We start from the raw sequence: 21,026 nt of genomic DNA, 5'->3' as shown, positions 1-21,026 counted from the left end.
TGGGCAGTGAGGTAAAGTACTTAAGTGAAAATACTTTAAAGTACTACTTAAGTCGTTTTTGGGGGTATCTGTACTTTACTTTACTATTTATATTTTTGACAACTTTTACTTTTACTCCACTACATTCCTAATATATAATATTGTACTTTTTATTCCATACATTTTTCCTGGCAACCGAAAGTACTCGTTACATTTTGAATGCTTAGCAGGACAGGAAAATAGTTAAATTTACGCACTTATCAAGAGAACACTTGGTCATCCCTACTGCCGCTGTACTGACGGACTCACTAATCACAAATTCATCTTTTGTAAATAATGTCTGTGTGCCCCTGGCAATCCGTACAGTTTAAAAACAAGAAAATGGTGCCTCTGCTTTGCTTAATATAAGGAATTTAAAATGATTTATACTTTTACTTTTGATACTTAAGTATATTTTTTCAATTACATTTACTTTTGATACTTAAGTATATTTAAAACCAAATACTTTGAGACTTTTACTCAAGTAGTATTTTACTGGCTGACTTTCACTTTTACTTGAGTAACTTTCTATTAAGGTGTCTTTACTTTCACTCAAGTATGACTTTTGCGTAGTTTTTTCACCACTGAATTTGGGCAAACCATAAGCCTGCTTTGAGGCCTTCCCCCCTACACTACGTCATCGTCTGCGCTTGTGTGACGCGAGGTCCGCCTCCCTACCGCCCGCGTTATGCCCGCCCCCTCCGTCTCTTCACGGTCTCTTCCCCAGCGACSGAGCTAGGTTGAGTCCACTGCACGGAGTAATAATACTGACACCCGCGACTGACTGAAACCAAGGGGAAGATGGAGCACAGAGACCCTCATTTCAACATATTGTTAGCTACTGATTCTTATAAGGTGAGTGGGCGACACCGGTATGTTAGTGCGATTGTCTGCGTAGTCGTAGGTTCAGTGTGCATGTAATTCTATCAGCCAAGGTGGTTGCATCCTCCAAGGCCATCACGCTTGCCTTGGTGGCTGCCTGTGTCAGATCGTTAGGCCAAATGGGGAGGAGAGAGGGGCAGGTAGAAAACGTAGGACCACATTTTGCCTATTTTCATCCCGGATAATTGACGGAATTGCCACCAGCGAATCTACGAAGATGCTCACCTTTGCGCAGCTAGCTGCGCTGGCTAGGCAGGCAGCTAACGAATGAGCAGAGGATATATTGGCTAAATATGTGTTGTGAATGGGAACGCTATRGCAGCTAATTGAAAAGGCGGTAGCTAGCGCAAGCAAGCAAGCAATGAATGGAGCGGGTCATTTTTCTACCAAAACGTGGGAAGGCTAGCTTTTGCAAGAGACGTAGCTAACAGGCCAGCGTCTCTTGTGCTACTATCCATTTCCTTACTTCAGAAAAAGCAACGGCAGATCCTGAAACAAAAGCGAAACTTTGGTAAGCCTTTGGAGACGCTCCAGGTCTTAGTGCAATCCTTTTTTTGACCGTCGATGTTGTCGAAGACGGAGGTGGAATGCGTGCTTTCAGTGCACATCAAATGAGAGATGCATGYTGAATGATTGACTGGGTTTTACATGTTATTTTCTTTGACTAATAATCAGCTGTCTGCTGATGGGTACACTTATAGACCTTGCAAGCAACATTCTGTAGATATGACTGACTGCTTTTGTCAATTACAATACTACGAGAAATGTATGCATTTCTTTGTGGCCCCGTGTCCTGTCATCCAAGCTGTCATATCAGCTGAATCTCTCACTCACAGGTCACAACCCAATATTRCATAGTCTTATTTTATACAATTGTGGCACCACACTATTATATAAACATAGTGGAACTGCTATGGTTCCTCTTTACCAGAGGGACAAAAATAAAGGCTGCACAAAGTACGTTAATCCTATTATTTTTGATGAGCCAGTGTCAACTGTCAATCATTCTCCCTCCTGGTCAGTGCTGTGATGATGCTGTTTTCTGGACTGGTGTGTGTGTAAGGTGGCATTAAACACTTCAGTCCTTTTGGCCTCTGTGTTATACAGTGACTGGTCGGCGTTTGGAACTATAGGGCCTGTTAGGATAGAGAGAGAGAGGGTGGGAAACTAAAGGCAGGGCACAGGCTACTCTGACTTATACAACATAACATGATGGAGGCTAATAAAGGGGTAATAAAGTAGGCCCTAAGTCCCTAACCGCTGTCCTAAAACCATGGAGGAATATTGGATTATCAGAGTGTTCTGTCTTTGCCATGCAACGCTTACGCAAACTGTTCTTTCACAACCCCCGGTCTGGTAAAATACCCCCCAAAATGGACATTTGTGAACAGAACGGAGTCAAAACGGCTCCAAACATTAGCTTTAATCTTGGTCAATTGTGCTTCATGAAAATATTTTATTTAGTCTTTCTCTCTGCTGTTGAGGCCCTAGATTCAGARTTTAGAATAACATATCCTGTTGATTATTGTTGTCGTGTGTGTGCATTCAGACTGAGCTGGTTGGCTCCATCCAGCAGCCAGTGACACTCGKGGCTCATCACACGCAGGGGGCTCGTCTCTCTGTCAGAGCGGAGGTCATCGTGGACAGATTCCCAGACCAGCGCTGATCTATGTTGGCGCAGTTCTAGGATCGGCTAACCCATGGGGGGGGGGATGCAAAACGGACTTTTGGTTCATTGGTTCTGTTACTGGTTAGTTCATGAGATCTTGTGGGGGGAGGCTAGTGAAGGACGGGGCAGCATTGGTTAATAACCTAGGCMGAGTGACCTGTCGCGTAGGTTATGTCATTGTATGTGCAAGGCCAGTGTAGCCCAGAGGAAGGACGGGGCGAGGGTCAGAAGTAACACAGTTTTACAGTTGACTGAATTCCCGGAAAGTGAGAGAGAGATGGACGTATGTGTGAGTGCCCAGAGGCAAGGACACGGCACTGTGCCAGACAGATATGCCGCTGTAGAGAGGCCAGTGTAATTATATGTACATAGTAGTCGTGGCTAATCAATAAAAGCATCGGCGGCAGATTTGCTCATTACTCTGTGTTTGCGTTATTTACAGTTCCATCTGCTCCACAGCCTGTCTCTGTCCCTCTCTTTTTTTAAACTGCCCCCAATGTGCCCATCCTCTCTTTCTGTTCCACTTCTCTACACATACCTGGGTGTCCCAGGTGCACCTAGAGAGAGTGAGCTGGGGGGGGGGTATCCCTCCAAATGACACAAATGCACCACATTTCACCAGAGCCAACCTTTTGACCAATAGTGGGTCATTTGAGATATAGATTCGTGTTAGTACTTCCTCTAGCCTAACTCTGAGAGGAGTTGACTTGATCATGAATACATCATATCAGTCCATCACTTCAGTGATATCTAGTCGGCTCAGTAGGCTTAGAGCCCTAGACACCTCTGTGTGGGTGTGCAACAGAAACAGGCRGCAGATTGCATCGAAATGACTAATGAAGATCACGTTAGTCAATTGTCAGATGACAACCCTTTGAGGCCTTTGGGAGGAGGTGGTCCTGTAATTGGATAGCGGATGGGAGCAATCATCCCTGTATCTGTCTCGTGTCCATCTGTCCTGTGTAGTACAGACGGACAGACAGCGGGACAGGCCTGGTCACTCAGTCTTATCATGGTCCAGCAGGCTGATATCTAGCAGCTGAAAGTTGAGTGAGAGAACTTCCCCTCAGTAAAGGGACACATTTTGGAGTGTTTATGTGGGAATAAATAGCAGCATAACCTTTCTTATGTCTCCGTGGTGTTCGAGGAATGAGGAAACAATTCCGACAGCCATTTGCTTTCTCTGTGCAAACCTGTTACACTACATCTTCCTGTTGCTACATAGGAAAAGCCTGTGACGCTGCGACCAGCAACCTCCGGTTGTGAAAATTATAGTAAAACACTGCCAAGAGAATGTCATATCTACATCACTTCTCTGGAAGGACACCTGAGGGCAACTAACTATACAATCGGGAGCTGTGACATTGTATCCTTGTAGTGAGGCTATTTAAACTGTTATTAAAGATGCACGGTCGAACGTTTGTATAATTTCAGACAGTCATTTTGAAAGTAGTGCTCACACGCCGTAAGTGGTCCCCGGAAAATGCGTACCACGTCACAGGTGTGCAGATTCCTGTATGTGCACCACGGCGTTGCTCTCGCTCTCTATCTCCCCTGTGTCCACTGAGCCGTTGGGCCCGCCCTGCAACCTCATTGGATAACGCTGGGCAGGCCTTTTTCTTTGCTGAAGTTCATTGGCTGAAACTGGAATTACTAGGCTGGCGCACGTGGGGGGAAATGTCACACATTGGCACATCCAGCCCAAAGCGGGAGGTAAAAAAAWAAAWAATACTAGTCACCAAAGTACCCTTCATCGTCTAACTGTCATTTTATAGCCTGAAGTTCTGATGTATTTTATCCATGTTGTCTCCTCCGTCTTTGATCCAGGTGACACACTACAAGCAGTACCCTCCCAACACCAGTAAAGTGTACTCCTACTTCGAGTGCCGCGAGAAGAGAGCTGACCCGACCAAGAACAGAAAAGTCAAGTATGAGACAACGGTCTTCTACGGCCTGCAGTACATCACCAACAAATACTTAAAAGGTAAGGATTGTATTGATGTCCTCATAATGCAAAATATGACATCCAAGCCTATATACATAGCTCTTCTATGAGTTAACATTCTCTACTACTAGGCCTTGCTACTAGTCTGCAGAGTTGAAGTGAACTGAGTGATCCTTCCTGTCTCGGCCAGCAGGAGAATCACTGTCATGTGATCAAGGCTAGCATATAGTTGAATAGGTGCTCAGATGAATTCTACAGTGTGAACTGGCAGCATCTGAGGATCTGTAGCATCTAGACTGAGCAGGGGAGAATCTCAGTTGCATTTCCTTGATTCCTCGCGTCCTCTCTCCACGCCTCCTCAAAACTCACTGAATGAGAAGTTCAGAGGTCTCTCCCCAGGATCACCTTCCAATACTTTGAAAAGCAATCCTTCCTTTCTGCCTCACTTGGTATTTATGATAGATCAGTCCTCTCGCTGTCAAGATCTCACCTGAAGCGTGTGTGTTTGTCTGTATTCTCCTTCTGGAAACTTCTGGTCCTCACAAGGATAGTAAAACCAAACACACACACACACACACACACAAGAAAAAATGCTATTTTTGGCTGGGTTACGGTTACAATTAAGGTTAGGTTTGGTGTTAAGTTTAGGATAAGGGTTAGGGAAAATAGGATTTTGAAATGGAATCAATTGTTTGGTCCCTACAGGGATTCAATGAGCTCTCAAAGTATTGGGGTAGTGACGCATTTGTTGTTGTGTTGGCTCTGTACTCCAGTACTTTGGATTTGAAATGATACAATGAAATTACAGCACTGTTTGTACATAGTCCCCCCATTTTAGGGGACCAAAGGTATTGGGACAAATTCACTTATGTGTATCAAAGTAGTCAAAAGTTTAGTATTTGGTCCCATATTCCGAGCACGCGATGATTACATCACGCTTGTGACTCTAAAAACTTGTTGGATGCATTTGCTGTTTGTTTTGGTTGTGTTTTAGATCATTTTGTGCCCAATAGAAATGAGTGGTAAATACTGTATTGTGTCATTTACAATAAATGTGGCTCCAAAATGACACTACATTATTTACCATTCATTTCTATTGGGCACAACATCTGAAACACAACCAAAACAAACAGCAAATGCATCCAAGAAGGTTGTAGAGTCGCAAGCTTGATGTCATCATTGTGTGCTAGGGATATGGGACCAAATACTAAACTTTTGATTACTTTTATACGATGGAATTTGAGAAGGAGTCGTGGAGAGAGGACGCAAGGAATCAAGGAAATGCAACTGAGATTCTCCCCAGGATCACGTTCCAATACGGTTAAAAGGAATCCTTCCTTTTGATTGATCGAACGTCAGTGGTTAGGATTTCACTATCCACTAATGTCCGGTCAGGGATTACTCCACGGTAGGAAGTAGGGAAAGAGGACGCCTTTTATTTTCACTGTATTTGAACAGGGCCTAGACTACAGCTCCTCCTCTGGCCATCAGTTATTGTAAAGGCAGCTGAGAGGTTTAGCTAGATGTCGTACCTTGGGCAGCCTTGGCCTAGACACTGATCTGAGATCAGTTTCTCACTCCATACCCTAATGGTGCCCGCCCTAAGGTTAACGTTTTGTAGAAGGTTAAGCTGATCCTAGATCTGTTGTTTTGTTCTTCCACACAGCATTAGAGAATGGAACTCAAAGTGATTTCACGGCGAGGCAGGGAGAGGTGCTGTAGAGAGCTTCAGGACTAGCGTGGACCGGAGACAAAGGAACATCTGCTCTTTGAGCCCCAGCAACACAAAGGGCAGCTGCAACTTGGGGCTACTAGCATTAATTCACTACAATGATACAGAGTTCTACTCACAAGAAGTAGCCTTGGAATAAAATTTTCTTAACTTTAAGTTTTTATTTGTACTCAAATAACCTTTTGAAAATACCAGCCGTGTTACTTTATTGCAACAGGAGGTCATATCAAGCACACGTTGTTTTGTGTGTAACTGTAAAGGTGTGATGGTGTGTGAGTATGTGTTTTTGCGTGCGTGTAGCTGTATACATTGTGTGTGTGTGTGTGTGTGTCTAGGCTGTAGCATGTCCTACAGCAGGACAAAGCCACTCTGTAAGAGGGAGAGAGAAGCTCCTAATTTAATAGCACATGGATGGACTAGAGTTTGGGATTCCAATGCTTCTCTCTCTCCTCCTCCTCTCTCTCCTCCTCCTCTCTCTCCTCCCCCTTCTCTCCCTCTTTTGCTCTCACAAACTGTCATATCTCTCTCTATCCTATACACCACGTGTTCACTGATGCTTCAACCATTTGAACCTCTTTCTTTTCTTCTCTCCCCCCCCCCCCCTCCCTCCCTCCCCCCAGGGAAGGTGGTGACTCCAGAGAAGATCCAGGAAGCGAAGGAGGTGTACCGGGAACACTTCCAGGATGACGTCTTCAACGAGAAGGGCTGGAACTACATACTGGAGGTACACATTCACTTTTGTTTTACTACAGTGAGCTCCAAAAGAATTGGGACAGGTTTGCCTCTGTACTCCAGCACTTTGGATTTCAAATTATACAATGACTATGAGATTAAAGTGCCGCCTGTCAGCTTTAATTTGAGGGTATTTTCAGTCATCTCGGGTGAACCGTTTAGAAATGGCAGCACTTTTTCGTCATAGTCCCCCTATTTTAGGGGACCAAAAGTATTGGGACAAATTCWCTTATGTGTATTAAAGTAGTCAAAAGTGTAGTATTTGGTCCCATATTCCTAGCACACAATGATGACATCAAGCTTGTGACTTTACAAACTTGTTGGATGCATTTGCTGTTTGTTTTGGTTGTGTTTCWGATTTTTTTTGTGCCCAATAGAAATGAATGGTAAATAATGTATTGTGTCATTTTGGAGCCACTTTTAATTTAAATAAGGATAGGACATGTTTCTAAACACTTCTACATTAATGTGGATGCTACCATGATTACGGATAATCCTGAATGAATCGTGCTAACCTCCCCTGTTATTGTAATGGTGAGAGGTTAGCATGTCTTGGGGGTATGATATTTGTGCGTCAGTAACCTCATCATTATTCACGATTCATTCAGGACTATCCGTAATCATGGTAGCATCCACATTAATGTAGAAGTGTTTAGAAACATATTATATTCTTATTTACAATAAGTGACTCCAAAATGACACAGTACATTATTTACCATTCATTTCTATTGGGCACAAAATGATCTGAAACACAACCAAAACAAACAGGTGTGTAGAGTCACAAGCTTGATATAGTCAATTGCATGCTAGGAATATGGGACCAAATACAACATTTTGACTACTTTAATACAATTGTTTAGGGGGACTATGTACAAAAAGTGATGTAATTTCATTGTATCAAATCCAAGGTACTGGAGTACATAGCCAAAGCAACAAAAATGTGTCACTCTCCCAATACTTTTGGAGCTCATTGTATCCTTGACCAAACAATTGATTCCCATTTAAAAATCCTATTTTCCTTAACACCAAACCCCTACATCTAACCCTAATTGTTTTTTTTAACTTAACCTTTTATTTAATAGGCAAGTCAGTTAAGAACATATTCTTATTTACAATGACGGCCTACCGGGGAACAATGGGTTAACTGCCTTGTTCAGGGGCAGAACGACAGATTTTTACCTCGTCAGCTCGGGGATTCGATCCAGCAACCTTTTGGTTACTGGCCCAACGCTCTAACCACTAAGCTACCTGCCGCCCCAAACCCCAACCTAGCCTAAAATAGCCCTTTTACRTGTGTGTTTTTTTGTCTTAATTTTCCTTGTTTTACTATCCTTGTGAGGACTTCTGGTCTCCACGAGGATAGTAAAAGCACACACCCACAAACAGGTTTCAGGTCAGATATTCACAGCGAGAGGACTGMGGGAGAGGCCATAGAGATCACATTAGATGTTTCTCTGACAACACTACCTAATGGTAGACCTTGTACCCAATTAGGCCTACACCATGTGTTCCCTATGAGTACCAGATGTTGAAAATATGTAATTTTGGTGGAAACTTTCAATCTATTTTGCTCACCTGGGTTACTAGTGCTGATCAGGGTCACTTTAATTTGAATAGTGTCCTATCACAATTGTTTTTTTTTTGAGAGAGAATTTTAAGATACTTGAAACATACTTTTATTTTACTAATATGATAAAGAAAATGGATCAGACCATGGGCTTTAGGGTGAATGTTGTGTGTTAACTGCAATGGCTGCTGTAAAGGTTGTGTGTGTGTGTWTTGCAGAAGTATGACGGCCACCTACCCATAGAGATCAAGGCGGTGCCGGAGGGAAGTGTGATCCCACGGGGTAACGTCCTCTTCACCGTGGAGAGCACCGACCCAGAATGCTACTGGCTCACCAACTGGGTGGAGGTGAGTGTCAGTGGGGGGGGCGGCAGCAGGTATGTTAGGTCTCCATCAATGTGACTGGATTGGGTCCTTCCTGTCTGTTCCAAATGAATCCTTAGAGTCAGTGTGGCTGTCTGATCTAAAATAAATTGTAATATTTATTTGACTTCACTCCTCACTGACCAAGGCCCTGCCCCTAGAGCACACCACACAACATTGCCACAGTGACTCTGCACTTTTTAATTAACTTATGATGAGAGCCATCAGTCTCTCTATCTGTAAACCTCTTCCTCACGTATCTTGCCTGTGTCTGTCTAGTGTCTAGCCTCGAGTGTTACTAGTTAGCTTCTCTGACTAGGATGGTTTCTATGGGTGCTGCATCACAAATGGCACCCTATTCCCTATATAGAGCACTTCTTTGACCAGAACCCTGAGAATAGGGTGCCGTTTGAGCTAGGGGAGCTAAGCCCCGTCTCCATCTCTCTGTAGCCACTCTGTGCAGAATCACTGATCTACAAATCACCTTGCCTCCTGGATGACTACTCATTTTGCGATCAAGATCAGTGAATCTGTGCGGTGTCTTTCTCACGCCGATCTCCGTGAACGTGCAGAGTAGTTCCACTGAAGAGCAGACCGTAGACTCGCTGGTCTGACACCGCCACGTGATCATATTAACACTGGTCACCAACCGGTCGATCGCCAAACATTTCTGTAGATAAGCCAACGATAAARCCTTGCGCTCCTTTAAAAAKAAAATGTTTTGTCTTGCACTGTTGGTGGTAGGTGCACTTGATTCAGAAGGGTAAGTGAAGTGTTCCCATTTTGAACTATTTAATTTGTCTGAAGAGAGAGCAAAATCAAGTGCGCGCCTACTGCGCTGGCCAATTGCATAGCTCAAACCACTGCCTAGTACAGCTTCCACGGCCCCACGGAAAAGTTTGAAACTAGCCTATATGAGATTTAATACGTTTTAAAACCATGTCCAAAGAGAGACTCTCAAAGAATACAGCAAAGAGATGCTGTTTTTATGAGTAAGTTCATGTTTAAGTTTTCATTCAGCACTGTCAACACTGTTTTTAATTCAACAATTTTACACAACATATGACGCACTTCTTCTTGGTTCCACACACGCTACAACCAGCAATGCAGCTGCAATGAATGAGTAGCCAAGTATATCGATAGGCCTGTGTTTTTATTATTGGCAACTCATCGTGTCTATTTTAATATCATGGAATGTTATTTCACTAACTCTGGTCATAAGAACAGCATGAGTGTGTGCATGAATAATGCGGTGCGACTAGAGTTTCGCCATCAGGTGGAAGCCGGTGTCCCCTCTCTCTGGTCAGTCTCACCGGASGGAGGGAGTAGAGACCGTGAGAGGTGGAACCTCTGCTGCTCCCTCCCGCCACTGAAACTGACCATCAGATGCAGGTACCATCAGTCCAGTAAAAAAAAAAGCGAATCATTTCAATTTATGCTCAGCTGTACCTCGCAAGTTAATAGTGCATAGATATAAAAAATAAAAAAAATAAGTCATATTTTTGTTTTTCTGAGCGGTAGATCTCGGTGCTTTTTGACTCAAAGGTTGGTGACTGCTCTATTATATAGCATATTATGGTTTGGCTCTGGAAGTGTGGCTCTGTTATCCCCATCCCCACTACGGTGCTCAATGGCGCCCTCCTCAGTCTCCACCTGGCATTACTGCTGTAGATCACCTCAGCATCACTGCATGCGTCTATATACAACCAGTCATATAGTAGGCCTGTATGGCTTCAGTTCCTTAAAGATAATTCATTTRTTTCTAGATTATGATGATCATTTTCACATATTGAGTTGTAGTTGTTGGAGCTGTGGCTGGCAACATCTTGAGGTAGCGTGTGAGGGGTCAGGTAACCCTGCAAGGTGTTTCTGACCATGTGGACCGTACAGATGACCCTGCACACACACACACATACACACACACACACACACACGTACAAACACTCTCACGTACATGCACACTACACAGCTCCTAGAGGGAGAAATATGACTAAACACACACTCGGACATGGCGTGATAATATTGACTCGCCCGTTCAACGATGACTGGACTGAGACAAAGACCCAGGCATCTCTAGCTGCCAGCGGGCCACGGCTAAGTAACTCTGTCCTGGGCTTGCCATGTGAGGAATCATCCCATCGGACCCTGTGTTGACATGACCTGTCCCTTTGCCAGGGAATGTGGATCTAGCCCMTGAGCCTCCCAAACAGCCCACTTCCCCTTCCACATAGCAGGATAAAGGGTCTGTCAAGAGGGTTGGTTTTGGGTTCATGTTCCAGCTCACTACACTGTGATGGGGTGACTGGAGGGTGTGGATGGGGCTGTGGTGGGGTCAGAGGGATTTTTTCGGGTCCAGGGCAGGGACACGGACAGGCACACTGCGGTTCAAGGAAGATTGAGGAGAGAGCGTAAGGAGCGGGATCAGGAATGAATGAGAGGGAGGGAGGGAGGGTTTAGAGAGGGGAGGATGGAGGGATGAGAGAAGGAGAGGGAGGGAAGATGGATGCAGGGAGAAGGGAATGAGGGAGACTCTTCGAAAGCACGGAAAGTTGTGCTTCGAAAGCTCCAGACTTGGGCCCATTCTAGAATGGCCATCTACTAACCCCCTCCTCTTGTCCCCTCTTCCTCCTCCCCTCCAGACCATCCTTGTTCAGGTCTGGTACCCCATCACCGTGGCGACCAACTCCAGGGAGCAGAAGAAGATTCTGGCAAAGTACCTGCTGGAGACCTCTGGCAACCTGGACAAGCTGGAGTACAAGCTGCAGACTTCGGCTACAGGGGAGTTTCCACAAGAGGTAGAGGAAGTGTGTGTGTGTGTGTGGTGTGTGTGTGTGTGTTGTGTGTGTGTGTGTGTGTGTGTGTGTGTGTGTGTTGTGTTGTGTGTGTGTGGTGTGTGGTGTGTGTGTGTGTGTGTGTGTTGTTGTGTGGTGTGTGTGTGTGGGGGGGGGGTGGAGGGGGTGTTATATGCAGTGCATTCGTAAAGTATTCAGACCCCTTGACTTTTTCCACATTCTGTTACGTTACAGCCTTGTTCTAAGATCTACACACACTACCCATAACGACAAAGAGAAAACAGGTTTTCAGAATTGTTTGCAAACTAATTAATAATAAAAAAAACATACCTAATTTACATTAGTATTCAGTTCCTGTGCTATGAGATCTCAATTGAGCTCAGGTGCATCCTGTTTCCATTGATCATCCTTGAGATGTTGATTGGAGTCCACCTGTGGTAAATTCAATTGATTTGCATGATTTGGGGCACACACCTGTCTATATAAGCCCCACAGTTGACAGTGCATGTCAGAGCAAAAACTAAGCCATGAGGTCGAAGGAATTGTCCGTAGTACTCCAAGACAGGATTGTGTTGAGGCACAGCTGGGAAGGATACCAAAAATTCTGCAGCATTGAAGGTCCCAAGAACACAGTGGCCTCCATCATTCTTAAATGGAATACATTTTGGAACCACCAAGACTCTTCCTGTAGCTGGCCGCCTGGCCAAACTTGAGTATTGGGGAAAGGGCCTTGCTCAGGAAGGTGACAAGAACTTGATGGTCACTGTGACAGAGCTCCAGAGTTCCTCTGTGGAGATGGGAGAACCTTCCAGAAGCACAACCATCTCTGCAGACTCCACCAATCAGGCCTTTATGGTAGAGTGGCCAGCACGGAAGCCACTCCTCAGTAAAAGGCACAGGACAGCCCGCTTGGAGTTTGCCAAAGGCTCCTAAAGGACTCTGACCATGAGAAACAAGATTCTCTGGTCTGATGAAACCAAGATTGAATGATTTGGCCTGAATGCCAAGAATCATGTCTGGAGGAAACCTGGCACCATCCCTATGGTAAAGCATGGTGCTGGCAGCATCATGCCTGTCGGGAATTTTTTCAGCGGCAGGGAGTCTAGTCAGGATCGAGGGAAAGATGAACGCAGCAAAGTACAGCGAGATCCTTGATGAAAACCTGCTCCAGAGCACTCAGGACCTCAGACTTGGGCTAAGGTTTACCTTTCAACAGGACGACGACCCTAAGCACACAGCCAAGACAATGCAGGAGTGGCTTCGGGACAAGTCTCAATGTCCTTGAGTGGCCCAGCCAGAGCCCGGACTTGAACCCGATCAAACATCTTTGGAGAGACCTGAAAATAGCTGTGCAGCGATGCTCCCCATCCAACCTGACTGAGCTTGAGAGGATCTGCAGAGAAGAATGGGACAAACTCCCCAAATCCAGGTGTGCCAAGCTTATAGCGTCATACCCAAGAAGACTCAAGGCTGTAATCTCTGCCAAAGGTGCTTCAACAAAGTACTGAGTAAATGGTCTGAATAATTATGTAAATGTGATATTTATATTTTTTTAAACCTGTTTTTGCTTTGACATTATGGGTTATTGTGTGTAGATTGAGTTGAAAATTATATATAAATATATATATTTTTGTTGATAAGGCTGTAACGTAACAAAGTGGAAAAAGTCAAGGGGTCTGAATACTTTCCGAATGCGCTGTAGGTGTGTGTGTGTGACATTTGACTCACCATCTCTCTTCCCCATTTCAGACGGCAGGTATCGGAGCCTCTGCCCACCTGGTGAACTTTAAGGGCACAGACACAGTGGCTGGCATCGGCGTGATTAAGAAGTACTACGGCACCAAAGACCCYGTGCCTGGCTTCTCTGTGCCCGCCGCGGAGCACAGGTAATAACGTCAGGACACACAGTTAACACGCTAACATCTTTCTTGGTACCGAATCAATCAAATTACACTTGTATAGGCCTTCTCAGCCCCAGATAGCAAGCAGGAGGGGATGGCTTTGATATCCAAATATCAAATGCTATGCTTGTATAGGCCATTGATAACAGTACACACACACACAGGAGATCAGGAGATGTACAGTACATCTCTAGCTGAGTTGGTTGTACCACTGCTCCACTGCACCATTCATTTGCACCGTTGGGTGCTGGAAGTTCGGTTCCAGAGGCCCTGGCCTGGTCACTGTGGTTACGGAATCACGCCGGTCCATTTTAGTTTAATCTTTCAGAGACACAGTCACACTCCTCTCCATATGATACACACAGTACTCTACCATCCCCCTCACTCTCTGGGTTCTCCAAGGTGGTAGATAGCAATGCATTTGGAGATACGCCCCTCATTTCTTTGCTAATAGATTTGATAGCGTTAAATAAAGAWCAAATTGTAATTGAGGCAAGCGTAATGCACGGATGGATTCAGAAAGAAACTAAAAGGACATAGCTAGCTAGCTACAGTTCACTGTTGTGGACATGAGCTCCTGGAAGTCCAGTTTCTGCAAAGTGTTGATAAGGATGCCCTCTAGTGGTGGCACTGCAGCTCCATGTGGAAGAGTTCATAGGGAGAGGGATATGTTTTGTTGTCTTCAGTAAATCTGATCTCTTTTGTATTCTCCCTCTTTCTCGCCAGCACAATCACAGCGTGGGGCAAGGACCACGAGCGAGATGCCTTTGAGCACATCGTGAGGCAGTTTCCCAACGTGCCCGTGTCTATCGTCAGTGACAGCTATGACATCTACAACGCCTGTGAGAAGATCTGGGGAGAAGACCTGAGGAGCCTCATTGAGTCCCGCAGCGCTGACGCCCCACTGGTGGTCCGTCCCGACTCAGGGGACCCCCTGGATACCGTACTGAAGGTAACACTAGRCCTAGMTCGACCCTAAGTCAACCCCCTTAAGCCCCTCGTCGTCCTCCCAACTTGGGGAAGCCTGTGGATAACGTACTGAAGGTAGGTCCCAATCAGGTCCTCTGAGAAAGTACTAACGCAATACTGAATATTATTGGCCAGATCCTAAGTTGAGAAAGATGCACACGAATTCAACGTCCATCTTAATCTGCCATTTGATATGACTAGAATAATATTCCGATATGCCGTTTAGCAGACGCTTTTATAGTCATGCACGCCTACGTTTTATGTACAGGCGGTCCCAGGAATCGAACCCACTATCTTAGCGTTGCGAGTTCCATGCGGGGGGTTGCATGATTTGGGTGATATTTTGAGCTATGACCGGGCTTCTGTAGTTGAGATTGAGCCGTATGGAAGCCCTMTCAGTCGGTGCTGTATGTTCCTCGCATACAGATTTAGCATTCTTGTTAAAAAAAAAAAACGTGCTTCCTCCACTCAGGTGCTGGAGATCCTGGGGAAGAAGTTTATCCCTACGGAGAATGCCAAAGGCTACAAAGTTCTGCCGCCCTATATCAGAGTTATACAGGGGGACGGAGTGGACATCAACACCCTGCAAGAGGTACACGCACACACACACATGGACACACACACACACACAGACAGAGAGAGAGTCAGTTTTAACAGACGTGTCCGTGTGTGTAGATCGTGGAGGGGATGAAGCAGCATCGGTGGAGCATTGAGAACATCGCCTTTGGCTCTGGAGGGGCTCTGCTGCAGAAACTGACCAGGGATCTGCTCAACTGCTCCTTTAAATGCAGCTAYGTGGTCACCAACGGCCTGGGGGTGAGCAGAGCATTACACGCATGCACACACACCATCACACACACACACACATGGATACTGTATGCTATATTACAGTGGGGTCTTAAATTGACACTTTTGATAAAGATGACCAGAAATGACTGTAAAATCAATCATTCAAATACTGAGCTAAATTGTATRCTAGAAAAATTAGGAAATTATTTTATGCTAATACAATTGCTCAGAGAAAGAGATTTTGTTTAACTAGTAATACTTTTTTTCTCGGAGGTAGGGGTCAAAATGATTGACACCCTGTTTTCAATACCTCACCTTGCGAGAATAACGGCACCGAGAACACATTGGGAGGGATCTTAGACCATTCCTCTATACAGAACAACATGTGTTGAAAATCCCAAATTGTTTGCGTAGTCAACTTACACACAGCGCTGACACACACAGACATGCCACCAGGGGTCTTTTCATAGCCCCCAGATCCAGAACAAATTCAAGAAATTGTACAGTATTATAGAGCCCTTATTGCATGGAACTTCCTTCCATCTCATATTGCTCAAATAAACAGCAAATCTGGTTTCCAAAAACAGATAAAGTAACACCTCGCAGCACAACGCCTCTCCCCTATTTGACCTAGATAGTTTGTGTGTATGTATGCATTGATATGTAGGCTACGTGTGCCTTTTTTGAAAATATATGTAGTTCTGTCCTTGAGCTGTTCTTGTCTATTGATGTTCTGTATTATGTCATTCTGCATTATGTTTTGTGTGGACCCCAGGAAGAGTAGCTGCTGCTTTTGCAACGGCTAATGGGGATCCTAATAAAATACCAAATCCTTCCAGATCCTTGATATCCATCGTCTGCGCTTATAGACTACCCTTTTTCAATTCAAACCACAGGTTTTCAATGGGTCCTGAGACTGAGTTGGCCATTGCAACATGTTGATTAACAATTCCTTTGAGGGTTTTGGTGTGTGCTTGGGGTTCTTGTTTTGCTGGAAGATCCACTTGCTGCCAAGTTTCAGCCCCCTGGCAGAGGCAACCAGGTTTTTGGCAAAACAATATCCTGGTAGTTCATGATGCCGTTGACCGTAACAACCCCAGGACCAGTGGAAGCAATATAGCCCTATAACATTAGAGATCCACTACCATATTTTACAATGGGGTTCTTTTCTGCTCATGCGTTCTCATTTCAACACCAAAACCACCACTGGTGGGCGTGGCCAAAGAGCTCTAATTTCATGTCATCTGACCAAAGCACCGATCCACATGACAATGCAGGTTTAGCAAACTTCAGGCGTTTACATTTGTTGGATGAAAACAATCCGGTAGGTGGATACACATCCTGCTAAAAGTGCAAGCAGGTATTTGTTTATTATAATTCAGTTAATTGTTACATTTTAATTCAGGCTTTTGTTCATTTAGACCATACGCAGGTCATATACATTTAAACCTGTGCGGCTGGTAAAAGTTTGAGTATACCCTACAAAATAAATGAATGCTAATTTTGCAGCCTATAGCCTATTCGATTCTGGGAGTTGTTTATATAAGTTTCAATTAAACTATTTGATTATCGAAACAATATTGAATGTATGTCAGCTATAGGCTTTCATTGGGTAAGAAGGCTAATTAGAATAATTTCYCCCCCCCCCCCTTTTTTCCCCCCTAAGCAATTTCAGTCGCATTGTGAAAATAAGAAGATATCGTTCTTAATTTCCTTTTTATCCAAATGTTGAATAGACATGCAGACAAATCAATTCATACAGGAACGGGGAATAGCCTACTAGTCTATACTACTCTGGAGTCATAAAAACAATTAAATACATTATTATTTGTCGGGTTGCGGAGAAAAATCTGTCCTGATGGCAGGTATCGGGTGGGGCTCGGAATTGACGTGGCTGGCGAGGGCGGGTGCATCTCCCAAAAAAAACTGGCCCGTTCAGGACTCTTAACACAGACACACATCCATACCTACCTTCACTGGAAAGAGAAGTGTAACTGTTTTTAATATTTGGTGTCAGGTGAATGTGTTCAAGGACCCGGTGGCGGACCCTAACAAAAGGTCAAAGAAAGGTCGTCTGTCTCTGCACCGGACAGCGAGCGGGGACTTTGTCACTCTGGAGGAGGGCAAGGGAGACCTGGAGGAGTACGGCGTGGTGAGCTGAGTTCACGTATCATACTCCCACATCAATGCATTCCAATAGCCTTTGTAAATAACTGTTGTTTTAGTTACTGAGGTTTGTCAAATGTGACCTCTTTTTATTGAGGTTAGTCAATTAGCCACTTCACTGATGGTCATTTGTTTTTTTCCCTCTCGTCTCCCTCCCTCCAGGACCTGTTACACACAGTGTTTCAGAATGGGAAAATTGTCAAGACGTACACGTTCGATGACGTCAGAGACAATGCCAAGATAACGGACAGTGACCTCAAGGAGCTCCTCCACTGAGGGGCCACTGACCCCTGAACCTCTGACCTCCATCACCCCACCGGAGGCGGCACACTGCTAATGACGCCCCCCTTCCCTCAAACCCCACCCTCCCAGAAGCACTGTCCTCCACTGGAGAGGAGACACACACACACACACGTCCAAACCTACACCTGAGTGAAGGCCAAGGGATAGAGAGAGTAGTGAGTGAGTGAGGGAGAGCAAGTGGAGTGAGTGAAACAAGTAAGTGATAAAGATAAAGGGAGTTGAGTGAGATAAATGAGAGCGAAAGAGAGAGAGAGAAGGAACACATTCACACTGACTGTACCCTGTGTTGTGTGTACAGAGCTGTTTAAAGTCATTCATAATCTACATAGTTAGCGTTGTCTTTTAGTGATGGATGGAACGATATCGTGGTATATAAATCATTTAAACTGCGGTTACGTTACAGTGTTTATATGACCAAGTGTTGATAAGTTGATCACAGGAATGGAGATACTGTTTCTACTGTGTTCACGGAAGTTCCCGAACTTTGTGTGGTTCTAGAACTGAGAGGTATATGTTTAATGTTCCTGAGTGGATGTTTGTGTGTGCGTGTGTGCGTGCTGACAGTTTCTTCCTTTTTAAAGGAACGTTATATTCCTTTATGCAAATGAWTTTGCTGATCAGGGGAACACATACTCTACCTTTTAAGTTGTTGGCCTTTTCGTTTCTTTTTTTTTAATACGTTTTCCCCTGGATCTTTAGAAGACACTACCCACACATGAGCAAGTCGCCATGTAGAAGCCAACTAATCATGTTGCTTAAACACTGTCTACAGAACTGCACGACACAGTCTGTTTGTCTGAAATGGCACCTTATTCCCTTTACCAGTAAAAAGTATTGCACTGATTAGGGTGTCATTTTGGTATTGCACTGATTAGGGTGTCATTTTGGACTCACACACAGAGTCAAATCTCTCTATTTGTGGCACCTTTTATTTGTGTAAAAGTACAAATATTTGTTACACATACGTTTTTCTTTGCTTTAGAGAACAGTAAGGCATTTGTCGCTGATATTGAATTATGGGGAACTTTTCCGTAGAGCTTGATTTGACTTTTGTGATACCATTGTGGTTGGTTCTTACCTCCAGAAATCATTTATTTTTTATGACAAAGGTAAATATTGGCAGATTATTTGCAGTAAATCTTCATATTTACAAGGATGTGGCCAAACTGTCTTCTCACGTGTATATAACAACTGCATTATACTGCGGGAGGGCAAGGTAGGGAGAAAAAGCAGATTTTTATTTTTTTTGTCTAATTCCCATTTTCTACCAATACAGAATCCTCCACACTGCTTGTTTGTTGTATGGCAGGTGTTATGTCAGCTTTTAGCAAATGTTTGTTTGTGTGTAGAGTAGTGTTTAAAAATTCTGGTAACTTTCCCAGAAACCCCGATTGAAAGATTCCGGGAATCAGGAGGGAATACGCACGGAATCCAGAACCCTCCAACCAGGATTTCTTGATTACCGGAATTTTACAATCCTGGTATAGTCTTGTATGAATGCTGTTTTGAAAATAATACTTGTGAATTATATTTTTGTTTTATTATATGTTGGTTGTCCCAAATTGTTTCCCAAAACTGAACATATCTGATATTTTAAACTAACATTACTGTTGCAATGTCTACATATTAGAAACAACATCCTGTCAATTTGAAATGTTTGATTTAATGATTTAAATTGCTTTGGTTTTTTGGTGTAGTTGGAGAATTAAATAATTACAACTTATGTGTGAATCTTTGGATAAAAAATGAATTTATTGTGTTCTGTTCTCTATTTATTGGCGGGGCCCCTCATGATTGAGTTCCATAGACATCATATATTAATTCATATATGTCATTGATAAAGTCAGTCATCTGCACCAATATGTACAGTAGGCTCCTCGGAGTAAGGGGAGRACCATCCTCAGTGAATTTAAGATTTTTTTAAATTGTAAAACATTTMAAATGTTATCCTTTTTAGATAAAACTATACAAAATATAATCATGTCACCAAATAACTGATTAAAACACTATTTTGCAAAGAAGGTCTATAGTAGCCTCAACAGCACTCTAGGGTAGCACCATGGTGTAGCCGGAGGACAGCTAGCTTCCATCCTCCTGTGATGGACATTTTTATATTGTGAAAAGACAACCTTGAAAATGTTCATCTTGTCTTGGTGTCATAAATAATCCTTGGTTCCAGCCTGTGCTTGGTAAAGATATGAGGGGGGCGACACAACCTCCTCCTTAGGACCATCTGGCCGAACGCCCAGAATAAGTTTTTTAAGTTAAGATAGGAGAATGCCAGACATGCCGGAACCAACCCTATGAACTATGCCTATGTAACATGTTTATAACTAGTATATAAGGGATAACGGGACTGTCCCAAAGAAGAGAGCTCCTTATCGACATGTGTACTTGATGCATTGAGTTGGTTGGAACTTCTCCAGCGCGCTGATAATAATGATTGACTTTGAGTGTCCCTGTGTAGAATTTCTACAACTATTTGGTGTCACAAATAGGACGATGGATTCTGCCTGCGGAGCTTTCCAGTGGGGGTCTGCGAGGAAAACCGGTGGCACATTTTATGAAGCGTGAGGGAAATTCCAGTCTGACCAAAAGAGGACGAGACCCCCAGACCAGACCCTTCCTGTGAGCTGCCCAGGAGGAGACAATTCACCCACAAACAAACGAGGGACACGGAAACGGATTACACTAAGTCCCTTTTAAATGAATTTGTATAAAAATCTATAATAATAAAACAAATGAAACTAAACAAAAATTAAGGAGGGTACCACTAGTCCTGAGTCAAGTAATAGCACGTAGTGGGTGTGAGTTGCGTGTGTAGTGGATGGGAAAGTTGTGAGTGTGGAGTTACTGAGTGAATGTGTGAAAGTGCATGTTATTCTATTTGTATGTGGCAAGACTATAGAGTCTATAGAGGCTATAGCGTTTGACTATAAAAACGATATATACTATGGATGCTGTAGGGACTGTGATGCTATAGGGACTATGGATGCTCAGGGACTATAGATACTGTAGAGACTATGGCGACTGTAGAGACTATAGAGGAACCGTGGCAGTGATACATATGACAGAAGAAGCCTAGAGATAGTCTTCGAGAGAAGACTAGAGCGAGGGCAAGTAACGGTATCATGCCCCACTGACAGCTGTCTGTAGGCATTTATAAGAGAAGTGTCTACGTGGTCTGCAGCAACTGATA

General features: G+C 44.0%; 1 protein-coding gene across 1 annotated transcript; it reads left to right on the top strand.

Moving 5' to 3' along the window:
- The first annotated feature begins 720 nt into the window (after positions 1-720).
- LOC111950344 (nicotinamide phosphoribosyltransferase-like) lies at positions 721-19,550 on the top strand. Its single transcript, XM_070434441.1, is given in 12 exon segments — positions 721-873; positions 4,397-4,553; positions 6,867-6,970; positions 8,764-8,892; positions 11,547-11,667; positions 11,670-11,711; positions 13,456-13,585; positions 14,327-14,552; positions 15,042-15,161; positions 15,245-15,385; positions 17,376-17,510; positions 17,687-19,550. Coding segments are annotated over 12 exon segments (1,473 nt in total). The 5' UTR covers positions 721-819; the 3' UTR covers positions 17,801-19,550.
- The last annotated feature ends 1,476 nt before the right edge of the window (positions 19,551-21,026 follow it).

The sequence above is a fragment of the Salvelinus sp. IW2-2015 genome, linkage group LG3, assembly GCF_002910315.2.
Source record: "Salvelinus sp. IW2-2015 linkage group LG3, ASM291031v2, whole genome shotgun sequence".
Classification (NCBI taxonomy): Eukaryota; Metazoa; Chordata; class Actinopteri; order Salmoniformes; family Salmonidae; genus Salvelinus; species Salvelinus sp. IW2-2015.
Note: the sequence above shows the minus strand (reverse complement) of the source record. Positions and strands in the feature narration are given on the sequence as shown.